This window comes from Mus caroli, chromosome 13, assembly GCF_900094665.2.
Source record: "Mus caroli chromosome 13, CAROLI_EIJ_v1.1, whole genome shotgun sequence".
NCBI lineage: Eukaryota > Metazoa > Chordata > Mammalia > Rodentia > Muridae > Mus > Mus caroli.
This window is the reverse complement of record NC_034582.1, coordinates 100,323,891-100,338,724: the sequence shown is the minus strand read 5'-3', so window position 1 is coordinate 100,338,724 and position 14,834 is coordinate 100,323,891. Positions and strand designations below refer to the sequence as shown.

Sequence of the window (14,834 nt, the reverse complement as noted above, 5' to 3'; positions counted from 1 at the left end):
CAAAAAAAAAAAAAAGAAAAAAGTGAAAACTAAAACTGGAAAACTTACTTTGCACAACAAGTATAATCCCAGAATTTAATTTAGGAGGCTGAGGCAAGAGTCTGAGATTAAAGTCCACCTCAAAAAGACCCTCTCATTCAAGAAAGGAAATGAATCATAAATTAATGAAACAACCTATTTGATTGACAAAACCCTCCAGAATTTTTCTAAATCTGAAAATTGTAGATCTTGTCTCCCTTAAGGGAATATGTGATTTAACATGAGTTTTTATTTTCTAAGCTTCTGCATTTCACAGGTAGTCATATGCAGAACTTTCCTGTACTGTCACTGCAGCAGACTCTAGCTCCCAGAATTATGATGTTGTTTGTGTTGCAAGAGGCAAATATTAACACGTAGGGTGAAGGTGTGTGGAAGAAAAGTCGCACTGGGGGCTTCTTGACTAGTTGAGTGAGCTGTAGGCCTACCTGAACCTCACAGTCAAAACAGTGAATAAAAGTAACGTCTTCACACAATAAATTGTTAGAAAGCTTAAGTGTATGTTGTGCGTGTCTGCGGCTTTCAACCTTGAAGACCATTATTTTTATATTTATATATAAAACACTAGGTCTACTGCAAAGGGCAGGGTATTATTATATAATATATATAATATACCCCAACCAACCACCTTTCACATACAGGATAATAAATGGTAAAAAAGTATTATTAAATAATTTAAATGATGTCCTGTAGAACAAAATCGGTTGTATTCTCAAATAGTAGGATTGTATAATTTCATTTTTTCTTGGTCTTGAAAAAGTAGTTTTCAAATGGCTAGGAGAAGTGGATGCCTTCTGCATTGAATCCATGTAGCAACCTGAAGAGGAGACCAAGAAGGAATGGTGTTAAACTACAAACCCAACTTCTGACACATAATGTGCCTATTACCATTAATCCTAATACATAAACATGCCAACATACTGAAGACACATAGTGCAAGCACTAGTCACTACACCTTCGTAAAAACCATGGATGGCACGTTTGTCTTCTGTTGTAATCTACTGTTTAAGTTGGCACTGAGTGAAATGACCTTAACGACTTGCTGTCTCTGGCCTAAGCTCAACAGCACTTACAGTTTAGCATGGTCAGCAGAAAAAGAAATTGAGGCAAAGTGAGATGAGTAAGTAACTGGTCTCCGCCTGCTCTCAGGACTGTTCCCGAAGTTTAGTGAAATGTCCTGTGCTTCTTTGTGCTTCTCTGACTTCTGTTAAACTGCACGCCGAGGAAGTGGGAAGTTTTTGAAATAATGTATTAGTAGCTGAGGTTATTTTTTAGGGTGGCCTATATATAGGAAGAGGTCCGTGTGGGCTAAAATGTCTGGAAAAGCAAAGGTGTTCGTTCACCTAGGAGGATTAACATCCAGACTCAGTCCTCCTGCTAGGAGCCAGCAACACAGTGACTCTTGCCCTAGACTGTCCTACTGAAAAGGCAAAGGAATGACATTTTTAAGTTTAGTCTCTGGATAAAATTGGGGACACATCCTAGAAGTAGAGTGCCTGTCTAGCTATGCAAGGACCTGAGTGCAGCCCCCAGCAATGTAAGAAAACAGGTAGCAGAATGTCCAATAACTTCTGAAAGTTAATGTCAGTGAGTTAGTACAATAGAGTAATTAACTGAAACTTGCTTAATACAAAGTAAAAATTTTGTCCACATTGCAGAAATCACTGTGGTGCCCTTTAACTTAACAGGTGTCGAATTTGCCTCGGGCCACATAACTGCTACTGAACAAGTGATCAGATGATGTGGTTCTGACTGACACTTCCTGCTTCTCTGTTTAATAGTAGGGGTTCTAAGTAAGGAAATAATGGGTCATCAGCCCCAGCTGTGTGTTACCATGCTTTTTCTAGTGTGAGGAGGTGAGCAGATGCTATTAGAAGATGATTGAGTTTGGAGCAGGAGGAAGGAAACACAGCGCACACAAATGCAGGCTCCGGTCTGGCACAGACTGTAGCACCTGCTGCAGCAAACTAGCTGCCAGCCTTTACCCCAGTGGTTCTCAACCTGGGAGTCATGACCCCCTTTCGGGTCAAATGACCCTTTCATGGGGATTGCCAAAGACCATCAGAAAACATCAGGTTATTTATATTACAGTTCATAACATTAGCAAAGTTACAGTTATGAAGTGGCAATGAGAATACATGATTGGAGGGTCACCACATGATGAGGACCTGTATGAAGGGCTGCAGCGTTAGGAAGGTTGAAAACCACTGCTCTACACCAAATAACTTCTCCACTCCATGAAAGTGCTATGCAATAACCCACCAGGTAGCACCTTATGCTGCTTAGAAGCCTTTAAATCTCAGATGAAGATACCACAGTAAAGAAATGCAAGCATTTAGAACAAGTGTTAATTACCTGATAAAGTCATCTATGTCCATGGAACGGGCCCGTTTGTCACTAAAACCTGTGCTGGTGAGGATTTGCTGTATTTTATCTGCTATACTGAAATCTTCTGGTACTACCTATCAATAGAAGATCCAGAATAAATGAGCAACATATACTTAATGAAGATACCATGACTTTTTTCCAAGTTCAATAATTATAGTCACCTTTAATCTATAAATGATAGCTGAGAAAATCTGACAGTTTGGTTAAGACTTTGATTTCTAATAAGAGGCTGATTTTTTTTTAATTTATTTATTTATGTGTAAGTACACTGTAGCTGTCTTCAGACACTCCAGAAGAGGGCGTCAGATCTCGTTATGGATGGTTGTGAACCACCATGTGGTTGCGAACCACCATGTGGTTGCTGGGATTTGAACTCCAGACCTTTGGAAGAGCAGTCTTCCAAAGAGAGTTTGGGGTGCTCTTACCCACTGAGCCATCTCACCAGCCCAAGAGGCTGATTTTTTGGCATAATACTTAGATTATTGAGTTATCATGCTTGCATATATTGTCTCCTCTTCATCTTTAAAATGTAAAAAATTCAGGTTTCAGACTTTATGAAATTTTAAAGCAGTTAGTAGTCTTTTAAAAATTAATTCATACATTCTTGACACATACTCACCTAACCAGGTAATTTACTCTCCAGTTACTCTCAGGAGTAACTTCTCTTTTAAGTATATTACATGTTGCTGGGTATAATAGTTCATCCCTTAATCCTAGCACTTAGGAGGCAGGAGGACTAACTCAATTTTAGGGCAAGCTTTACAGAATAAGACTCAAAACAACAGTTTTTTACTTTACTTGATCCACACCATTTATGCAAAGACCTTTTAAAATCTAACTTAGTTTTAAAAACTAGCAACATCTATTGTAGCTTTTGTCGAGACTAGAGAATGGAGATAGTACCCTGGTATATTAAAGCAGAAGAGAATATGGGCCATAAAAAGTCCAGATAGTGATCCAGTATGCCCTTAAGCTTTTAATCCCAACACTTGGGAGTTCGAAGGCAGCCTGGTCAAGAGAGCTATTTCTGGGACAGCCAGGGCTACACAGAAAAACCCGTGTCCAAAAATAAAAACCAAAGCCAAAGGAAATAGTCTTAATCTGTCTGCTGTCAAACTTAGAATGCTTAAAAACCAACACATACCCACACGTGTCGTGTGTATGCATGAGGACTCCCACACTTGAAATCAAATCAAACTGTTAAGAGGCATGAGGCATATTACTGGAAATCAGCTATTCAACCTCCATTTCTTATTATTTATAGCTTATTAGTATGATATGGTGACATATGCCTTTAATCCCAACACTTGGGATAATTGCACATCCTCAACTATGTACAGTGGCAGCCTGGGCCACTATCTGAACAACAAACAGGATAATCACAATTTAGGGTACTGTGGTGGCTTCAATAGGTTTTAGGCCCCATAGATTCATGTGTCTGAATGCTTGTGTGGCCTTGTTGGAGGAAGTGTGTCACTGTGGGGGTGGGTTCTGAGGTCTCGTAGTGCTCAAGCTCCACCCAGTGTGGAATCAGAGCGCCCTGGATGCCTGCAAAGAAGACAGTTCTCTTCTGCTGCCCGATCATAATGCAGAGCTCCGGGATCCTCCAGTACCAAGTCTGCCTGGATGCTGCCACGCTTTCCACCATAATAATGGACTGAACCTCTGAAACTAAGGCAGCCCCAACTAAATGTTTGCCTTTATCAAACATTAAAGATTAAACATTACTAAAGGTTTGCCTTGGTTGTGGTTTCTCTTCACAGCAATAAAACCCTAAGACAGGCCGGGCGGCGGTGGCGCACTTGGGAGGCAGAGGCAGGCGGATGTCTGAGTTCGAGGCCAGCCTGGTCTACAGAGTGAGTTCCAGGACAGAAGAAACCCTGTCTCCAAAAACAAAACAAAACAAAACAAAAACAAAAAAACCTAAGACAGGTGGCAAATTACAGACACTTAAGCCAAGAAAACAATGTATATATTTGAGGAAATTACAAATCAAATGAACACAACTCTTATTAGGGCTAAATACAAACTTTAAAGGGGACAGGGTTCATAGAATTCACGGCCTGTTGAAACTCAAACTCGGCCTAAGCTATATAGCAAGACCATTTCAAAGCTATAGAAAGAGATCTATACTATTTACAAATTATGTATTGACTTTAAGTTACTACGGATTACTAAATTTAAATTTTTTTGTAAGCTTGAGGTAATTTTATCAAGGGTTTAAAATAGAAGCACTACAGAGCAGGCAAGCTGCATGCCTTAGCAGCTGCCCTGAAGAGAACAAAGGAGGGAAGGAAAGAGCTATGCTGCTTCAGCCAAGTGGCAGGGAAGACTTGCTTAGAACAGATGAAAGTAAAGAAGGTTATGCTGCTGTCAGTAATCCAGAGGCAGACTTAGCTTAGATGGTTGTGTTCTGTGCGAGACTGGTAAAGAGAAGTAAACAGCACGGAAAAATTCAAGCTCTTAGCACTAGGGAGGCAGACGCAGAAAGATCTCTAAGTTTGAGGCCAGCCTGGTCTACAGAATGAATTCCAGTACTATATAGAGACCCTATCTCAAAAAACAAATGAACAAAAATGAGTGAAATGATCTCTACTCACAGTATTCTGTACTGAACAGTGAATTCTGTAATTTTTTTCCAACAGTTGTTGTACTGCACTTGATCTGGAAATTATATGACAAGTATAAAATCAGATTATACATAATTATATTTAGAAAATACTAAATATATGTTCCAGGTCTATCAGGTGGTTCAGTGGTAGAGGCACCAGCTGCCATGACCAGCAATCTGAAACCAAGCTCTAGAACCCACACAGGAAGGAGAGGACCACTTTTACAAGTTGTTCTCTGACATCCCCATGTGTAAAAACTCCACAAAACATCCTCTAAAAAAAATTTGCTGGGTCTGGTGGCAGTGGCCTATAATACTAGTTGCTAGAAACGCTGAGGCAGGCGGGGGAATTGCAAGTTCAAGGCCAGCCTGGAACTCAAAAGGTAACAATAGGTCTGAAGGAATCACTGAGTAATAAGAGTACTGACTTAGCATGCTTAAGACCACACGCTTAATCCTTGGCATTGCCAGGAATAAAATGTTCAAGCTCTCTAAATTCAAAGCTTACCTCTTTTGCCTTTGGATACCCCCAAGTGATGTTAGATTTTTTTTTTCAAGTTAATAAAACAGCAAAAGTAAAATATCCAATAAAAAAAATAGTAATAAAAAACCAGCAAAGACTAGGAAGTGGCTGAGCTACTAAAGGTATTTGCTATGCAGGCCTAATAATCAGAGTTCCATTCCCTGAACACATGTAAAACTGGGAGAGAACCAAGTCCTCAAAGTGGCCCCCTGACCTCACATGTGCTCCAAGTCACGTGTCCCCACCTACAGTGAAATGGAGAGAAGAGAACCCAGAAGCAAAAACTTGAAAATCTGTGGCTAAATTATTTTTTCTGTTTTGCAAAGAAAAACTAATTTGACTCCTAACTCCAATTTTCTTAAATTTTGCCTCTCAGACTAGTATGAAATTTGAAAAGGTGAAGTCTGTCTGACATGAGTAATATTTGTACTTTGGGTACCTGTTTATGATGAAGCACCAAATGCTATGACAGTACTGAAACCTGGTTCCTCACCACTACACAACTGTAGCTACTTACTTGAATGCGGCAGACAGTGTCTTGTTTTTCCGAACAAAAGTAATCCTTACTAAGCCGTCCCATTCCTGAAATATAATAAAGATATTTTCTTCAGAATATCCAACTTCTTATCTACTCCTCCGTCATTTCTAACACACAAAGCCAGGGGAATGACAATGTCATACGTTTTGATCTAACTAGCACATATGCAAAACAATGCACATTCCTGCACTTGTGTGTATCTCTCGAAATATATTATCATTTTTTTAGTTGAGTGGGGAAATTCCATTCATAATTGCTATTCTTTTTTTTTTTTTTTTTTTGGTTTTTCGAGACAGGGTTTCTCAGTGTTGTCTTAGCTGTCCTGGAAATCACTCTGTAGACCAGGCTAGCCTCGAACTCAGAAATCCGCCTGCCTCTGCCTCCCAAGTGCTGGGATTAAAGGCGCGCGCCACCACACCCGGCTTCGTAATTGCCATTCATAATATGGCATTAGGATCACTTTCCAAATAGAGTCAACCTAGGCACAGTGGCACATGCCTATGATCACAGCACTTAACAATCAGGAGTCTAACTAAGGTCATCCCGTGCACAGAGAATTGGAGCCACTGGAGACCCTATCTTAAAAAACAAAAACAAAAAACAAAAAACGAACTGAAACAAAACATCAAGTTTAAAACACCACCAACATGATTTAGGATGTCACTTGTCCAACAAGTTTTTCTCTTATGTAATTAGTTAAATTTTATATCCAATGGGCTAGCTTTTTTTTTTTCTTCCCCTAAAGCAGTAGTAATTCTAATTCAAACATGTTTGCCCCAAAGGCTGAGGATGCAGTCCAACTGGGGCACACTTGCTTTGGGTTGTCATGGTAACCCAACAATGTGATCAGGACACTATTCAAACACAATTATTTTAACTTTACAGTGGTTTCTTGCAGCTATAATCTCAAGTTTTGAAATGCACCTATATTCTAGTCATTCTGTCTTTTACACACACTCTCCATGTTTCTGTGTGTACTTAGAACTATTCAACATCAAGTTAGTCCCCATTCCTACCTGCCTCGATTTGGATATTTAGGTCGACCGAGTATTGTCTTGTTGCTTTGGAATGACATTTTACAACCTAGGTATTTTGGCCTCACCTGGAAATTGATTGGTGGTGGCGGATTCTTAGGTTCTATCCTGACCACGCTGGACTCCACCTTGGGGGGCGGTCTGAAGTTATTCTTCCCCACCTGTTAATCAGGAAATGTTTAGTCCTCTCTGAGGCAACTTTATTTCCTTCTTGTTTTGACACAAGGGCTGACCATGTAGGTCTTGACTGGCATAGAACTCACAGAGATTTTCATCCCACTGCCTCCTGGTTGCTGGGATTGAAGGTGTATGCTACCATAACTGGCAAGGGTAACCTTAAGTTGTTAATCAAAGATGTTCTGTTGGCCAGATATAGTGTGGCGTAGGCCTGTAACTCCAGCATTTGAGAAGTTGATAGAACTGGGCTAGCCTGAGTTAAAGAACAAGACCCCCGTCTCAAAAAGACGGTTGGTGGAAGGTGGGGTTTCAGAAGCAAGGCAAAGTGCTCCAGGATGAATTGAAATAAGCCTCATACCTTCATTAGATGGTCCACGCGTGCTAAAAGCTGTGTGTTAATGGAGAGTCTACAGTATAATTTATCTCCAGGCTTGGCAACCAATCGAAGAGCAAACTCTCTCTGAAACATAAGTATAGCACATCTGAAAAGGAAGCAAAGAGGAACAGAAAGAATCGTTCATTTTCAATTACTGGCATAGTTTCAGTTAAAAACTTTTGTTGATTTTTGTTTTTGTGTGTCTGAGTGTTTTGCCTACTTGTATTTGCATTGTGTGCGAATTTGGTGCCTATGGAGGTCAGATGTGGGCAGTGGATCCTTAGAATAGGAATTAAAGCCAGTTGTTAGCTGCCATGTGGGTGCTCAGAGTAGAACCCCGGTCCTCTGCAAAAGTAACATATGCTCTTAACCACTGAGCAATCTGCAAAGTCCTTAGTTGTAATTGTAACTAGTTCATTGTCCTGGGAGGATGTATGGTTGTTGACAATATGGTCAGAAGGTAGAACACAAACAGATGGTTGTACTCCTAGCCTCAATGAAGATGACACTCCCTCAGGGCTTGGATAAACAACTATGTAGTATTTAGGTCTTATTATGTACTTAATAATCTAGATGCCTTCTGGGACCTCCTCTTCCCCCCCCCCCCAAAAAAAATAAACAGTAAAGTTGACTTCACAGAAGAACTATATTTGCGCTGTAGTTGGAATTACATCTGAGATATGGCCCGGTAGGTTACAATGTCCAGGGTTCCCTTGGTTTAACAATTTAAAGTGTGTGGACTTTTTCTTCTGCAAGCAATGGTAACAGTTTTAAATCTTAGTGAAGAAAAGAGCATTTTCAAAACTCTATTTGACTTTTTGTGTGTGGTATCCTGGGCACTGAAGCAAAGGCCTCCCCCTGCAGGTAAATGCTCTACCACTGAGCTTTCTCTCCGGTCCTTCTGCTTTTGATTTCGAGATCAGGTCTCCCAAAGTTGCCCCAGCAGGTCTTAAATTCACACTCGTCCTAGCTCAGCCTTCAGAGTCATCTGTAAATGTTTACATATCCCGAACAAAACTTTCACAAAACCGACATGCACTTATCTTCTAATGCGATCTATTCTACCCGTTTAAAAGGGAAACGGGAGGAGGGGGAAAGACAAGCTTCCAACCCTGAGTCTGATCCCTGACAGCCTTCAAGTTGTCCTCTGACCTCTGTAAGTACAGAGAAACACTCCACACAAACACACAACTTTTTAAAAAAGATGGTTATGCCTTTAGTCCCAGCACTCGGGAGGCAGAGGCAGGCGGATTTCTGAGTTCGAGGCCAGCCTGGTCTACAAAGTGAGTGCCAGGACAGCCAGGGCTACACAGAGAAACCCTGTCTCGAAAAACCAAAAAAAAAAAAAAAAGATGGTTATGGCCCCCACAATTTATGAACTTATTTTATAAACAGTAAGTAGACTTAGCTTCAAAGCCCTTGTATAAAACATACTGTTTTAATAACCAGTTAAGAGGTTACTCCAAGTATCTCGACATAAGAAAAAATTTTAATATTTATTGAAGAGGATTAGAATTTAAAATGTAGAAGGGATGGCATGCACACACATTTATCAGCCCAAAGAATTTATCACCTAAAGGACCTCCCTGGAAATCAGTATTTTCATATGTGTGTGCACTCATGTGTGTTCTATTTCTGAGCAGGCTATTAGGTCACTTAGGCTGGCCCTGAACTAGCTGTGTAACCAAAGATGAGTCTGAAGTGATTTCCTGCTTCTCGTTCACAAGGGCTGGGATACACATGCTCACCACTATGCTGAGTTTTCTGTGGTGCTGGAGACTGACCTAGGGGCTTTCTGGATGCTAATAAGCACGCCACTTCAACCGCTGAGCTACCACGCTCCTGTTCCAGAAACTGGTACTTTCTACAAAGTTCTCCAGCAGTTTCTTGGTGTGTGTGTGTGTGTGTTTTCCTGTGTTTCTTGCCAGAATTGTCTAAAGTTTAGCAGTGACTGTTTTGCACAAACCTGAAAAATGGCCGGTGGAGCAGCAACTTGAAGACAAAGGGAGAGGAGATCTGAAAGAGAATTACAGTTAGCTCTGAGGAAGGACACACCAGAGAAATGCTCAGTATGACAATTCTGACAGCCTGAGAAATACCTGATAAGGCAAGTTTGCCACACAAGCATCAAAGAATGGCAAATCTGATTTCAATACATCTCCCACCAGGACCTGGAGTTTGCTGGCCAGAGGCCTGAAAATAAGGAGAGAAATTTTAAGAGCTTGTTTGAGAAAACTGAAATGCCCTTTAATTATTAAATATACTCACGTGCCCTGAACTCTTTTGTGAAGTTCAGCTACTAGCCTTGGATCAAGTTCACAGGCAACTACCTGGATTAACAATAACAAAAAAGCTTGATTGTGGAGTATAAATGTTTACCCTCCAAGTAATAACTCATAGGAGCTACATGACTTAAGCTTTTATCAGTCTTAACACCAACACCAGCTCTACTCTTTTCTACACTTAAAACAACATCCTGTTTGATCTGTCTCCATGCTGTGTTACTGAACAGATGATGACAACACTTTATGTAGTGAGTGGTTTTCAGACAGCATAGAAGGGACCTACAAGTACTCTCATCAACTGACATCCAGGGTAGGAACCATAGCACTCCAGGTGAATGGAAGTGGATAAAACTGAACTATTTTCCTGTCACATCCACAGAGGCTTCAAGTGTTGTGACCGTTTCTACAGCATAGCCATTTGAGTTTCTGATTCTGGTTGACTCCCTGACCCATTCTTCATCATCCTACCCTCTGTAAGTCTCCTGCTGAACTTAGTCCTAATGACTGTAACTTCACGGCTCTGTTCTTCCAGGCTTCATAATGGTTAGCTGCTGCCCTTTGGCTTACCTCAGAGTTCCTATTTTATTGTTACTCCTTTAAACACACGGCCCATTCCTATATTAGATCACCCACCAATACACCAAGTGTAGATTTTGTTTTCTTTGATAGAAAGAGCTCATTTTTAGAGATAAAATCTCTAAGGGCCCAATAACTACTATTGGAACAATGCCAATTTATTAAAACATTCACATTTGTAAACCAGTGGAGCTAATTTGAGAGTAACACACGAAACCCCACTTTTACCTTTTTGGCCTTTTCTAACAGCTTGACAGTCATATTGCCAGTCCCAGGTCCAACTTCCAGCACCACATCGGTAGGTCTTAAAGCAGCCTATAAATAAACACAACTCCTTTATGCTCTGGCCCGCTTGAACACAAAGTCTGTAAGTGACTGTTTCTGTTTATCAATGTACAGTTAAAGACATTTTACTCTGGCTTCATTTTTTTTCAGGGTTTACGTCGTTAACAGCAGCAGTACCTCAAAGGCATTAGGTATAAATGAAAACCTACATTTCCTAACTTAGGGGATATACTCAGCTTCTGGAGCCAGAACAAAAAGCAAGAGCAATCGGTTCCACTGGTGGGTTCCTGCTTTCTACATTGGCAACAATTCCAGCAAACTGTAACTAACTGTAACTTCCAAGGGGTTCAAATGGGAAAGATTTCTCAATTCTTAACCACTGTACAGTTTTAAGAATAGAGTAACCACACAAAACGCTATGAGCGTGTATATGCTTAGGAGTAGAATATTCTGTGAGACTGGAGAACTATACTCTATGGCTCCAGGAGGCTTCCCTTGTAAGCATAAACAATAATCTGTACCGTCTGTAGTTTACCTCGAGGCCCTCACTCATTCATAAGCACAACACAATAACACATACAGAAGGAATCCTCCAAACAGGTCATATGCAGTACCATATCTTTTTCTGAGGAACAAACTCAGTGTGATTTGGACGTAAATTTACGGTTGGAATAAAAAGAGTAACGGTGATGTACTTAGAAAGTGATCAGAATGATACACGCTTGCAAAGTGGAGTTCAAGGCTGGCTTTGTCTACATACCACGTTTGAGGCCAGCCTGAATTACATGAGACCCAGTTCCAAAAACAAGATGGAGCCTCCAAAAGTGGAAATAATCTGGAAATCACTGGGCAATTCTCAACCCATCCAACATATACATACAGAGAAACTATTCTATGTCAGGCACCCTATCTTGGTTTATCTTTATTTTCTTGTATATAGATAGGCTGCGGTCGAGCATATTACCCTGCCTCAGCTTCCCCAAATGCTGGGATAATTATGGGCACGCAACTTACGCATACAGGCATAAGTAGTCAGAAAAATACAATCCACAAACGCTCTGCCTTTCCTCGTTAACACCCACCTTATCGATGATGCTGTTAACAATTAGAGGATTTTTCAAAATGTGTTGTCCGATCCCTGTGTTGAACATGAGTCCTGAAATAAAACACGAAGCAGCCTTAATTTCCCAACTTTTCAAGAACCGATCTCAGGTCGCCCCAGAGAAGCAGGATGGACCCGGGACGGTTACTGCTCCAATGCATCCACAAGCGCCGCGCTCCCGGCCGGGGTTGGGATGTATCTTTGAGTCCATCCATCCCTCCTGCTGGCAAGGAAGACCAGGCGCGCGCGGGGAAGGGTCAGCGCTGAGCGCCCACCCTCCTCAGGGCGGCTAGAGGCGCAGGCCACCGTAGGGCTCCCCCGCCGCGGGTCAGTCCCAAGCTTCCTCCACGCCGCACCTCCAGCTCGCTTCAGCTCCCCGCGCTGCTCCTGACGATCCCGCCGGCGGCTACTCGCTGCGGACTTGGCCTTCGGCATCTTCTCGGAAGAGTCCCTGTGCCAAGCGAAAGCAGCTGGGAACCGCGTGGAAGTCGCCCTCAGTCGCCGTCACGACTAGGCGCCCGAGAGGTCCACTTCCCCGCCCACTGCGATCACCGACCCACCCAGTCAGCGGCAGGCCGGAGCCCAGTGGCTGCTGGGAATTGTAGTCTCTTATGGGCTCCTCCCGCGGCAAGGCCAGCTCGAGCCGAGTGGCTGCTGAGCTTGTAGTTCCTGGTGAGCTCCTCCGGAGGCAAGGCTGGCTCCAGCGGGTTAGCCACCGGCTTTTAGAGTTTTAGCTGAAGCAACAACTTCCCCAAGAGCCCGATTTCCCAGAGGAGACCGCACCGCTCAGGCAGGCAGTTAGGATTGGCTGGGTCCCGGCAAACTGGGTGCTTCATTTGGCACTGCCCTGGGACATTCTGATATCTGCGGAAAGGTCTCTCGTGTCTCTTTCCTGTTTCCCCGCAGGTTGTGGGCTGAGAAGCCTAGGCTCGATGGACACGGAGCTTGGTGGTTTAGGGTAACGTGTCTCTCCGCTGTGGAAAGCAATTAGATTAGAATCAGCTCTCGTTCCAACACGGCACTTACTGGTTACTTCTCTCTGCTTTTTGTTCATTTTCTCGTCGTTTTGCTGAGTTCCAGCACTGGAATGTCAATGTTAAAAATATGCTGCTCTCAGTGTTTATTTATTGAAAGATAAGGGCTATAACAATTTCAAAACCCTGTAAATGGGATTGATTACAGGTACGTGTTGGATATTGTAATGGGATTATACACCGGGCTGTAACATACAGAATAAAAGACTCATGGCTGTTTTTCTTGCCAGTGTAATGTTTCGGTTTTAATTTTTCTGTTTGTGCTCTGAAGAAAGTCTTTGCAACCAACCACCAAAGGCTACTGCTAAGAACCTGTTCCGTAGCCTAGGGTTTTTTTTTTTGGGGGGGGGGGTGTTGGTTTTGGTTTTGGTTTTTGGTTTGTTTTGTTTTTCAAGACAGGGTTTCTCTGTATAGCCCTGGCTGCCCTGTAACTCACTTTGTAGACTAGGCTGGCCTCGAACTCAGAAATCTGCCTGCCTCTGCCTCCTGGGATTAAAGGCGCGCGCCACCACGCCGGACTTTCCACCCCCACCCCACCCCACCCGTAGGCTAGGTTTTAGTCCTTCCTTTCTTTGCTGTAATTCGAGCGCAGGAAAAGTTCTAAAATAGCCTAATAGAATCTTTTATATATAGTCGACTATTATGGGGTTCCCACCAAGGAGCACTTGAACACTGCCTATGAGCCAATGGAAAGCCTTTCTTCCAGCCGCAGGTGACTACAGCTGGGTATTCCGGACCCAAGTTCATTCATCTCTGAGCCTGGAAAGCCCTCAAGGTTCCCATCCCGCGTTGCAAGCTAACTACAGTTATAAAAGCCAAAATATGCGATTAGCAAAAAAAATTATGGCGTTGTTTTTCTTTCTGGAACTTAAACTTCCCCTCGCAGTTACTGGTACTCAGCAATTCAAAGTTTCTTCATGGAATCTGAACATGACATCACCACTGCTTTTACAAATAGCTTATTTTTAAAAGGGGGAGGTGTGCAGTCTCACACACCTAGCAATGCCCCAGACTCCTGGTCTACCTCCCAGGGGCATGGCGCCAGCCTTCTCTTCCCTATGGCAGCAACACTGCGCATGCTGGACTTTACACTAGGCCCCAAAGCTGATGTTGAGACCATGCTGAAAGACCTTCAGTTCATTTTTCAGATGCAAGGTCACTGCACACCTATCAGGACCACAACAATTAAGCAACCTAGGTACACGAAAATGGCAGCTTTAGCAATTTGAGAATTTTTCTGCCTGGATCAGCGTTCCTGGACTATCAGCATTACGACACTGATGAACAGGACAAACAAGAATCTGACAACTTTTTGAACAAAACAGAAGAAAAAACTGAAAGAAATGAATCAGGACAGTGTAGGGGTTGGTTCTGATGCTTAGGCTCCCCAACTGGTTCTTGATCCATCAATAAAGATACCAGCGCCGGGCGTGGTGGCGCACGGCTTTAATCCCAGCACTCGGGAGGCAGAGGCAGGCGGATTTGTGAGTTCGAGGCCAGCCTGATCTACAAAGTGAGTGCCAGGACAGCCAGGGCTACACAGAGAAACCCTGTCTCGAAAAACAACAACAAAAAAAAAAAAATACCAGCGCCGGATGACTGAGAATGGTGAGAATGGGGAGTTGAGTGGGAGGATGAAGGCAGAATGGAGAAAGCTGGGGAAGAAGAAGGAGGAGCTGCAGGAGATAATGCCAACCAGCCATGTAAGTTTTCCATTTTGAGTGGCCAATGGACACTCTATCCGTTTATACCTGGAGTGGCAGAAGAGGTTTAGCAGTGCTCAGTCATTGAGTTAGCAAAGGCGTTTTAAGGTTAACTGGTGCGTCTGTGTGTGTGTTTTTGTGTTTTTTGTTTTGTTTTTTTTTTTTT

General features: G+C 42.5%; 1 protein-coding gene across 1 annotated transcript; it reads right to left on the bottom strand.

Annotated features, from left to right (window-relative positions):
• Positions 1–781: 781 nt before the first annotated feature.
• Dimt1 (DIMT1 rRNA methyltransferase and ribosome maturation factor) lies at positions 782–12,429 on the bottom strand. Its single transcript, XM_021180395.1, has 12 exons — positions 12,288–12,429; positions 11,912–11,985; positions 10,773–10,859; positions 9,952–10,013; positions 9,783–9,876; positions 9,650–9,699; positions 7,666–7,789; positions 7,199–7,291; positions 6,076–6,140; positions 5,025–5,088; positions 2,392–2,498; positions 782–853 (listed from the first exon to the last, which is right to left on the bottom strand). The coding sequence occupies exons 1-12, from the start codon at positions 12,364–12,366 to the stop codon at positions 811–813; spliced, it is 942 nt and encodes a 313-aa protein (XP_021036054.1). The 5' UTR covers positions 12,367–12,429; the 3' UTR covers positions 782–810.
• Between the last annotated feature and the right edge of the window lie 2,405 nt (positions 12,430–14,834).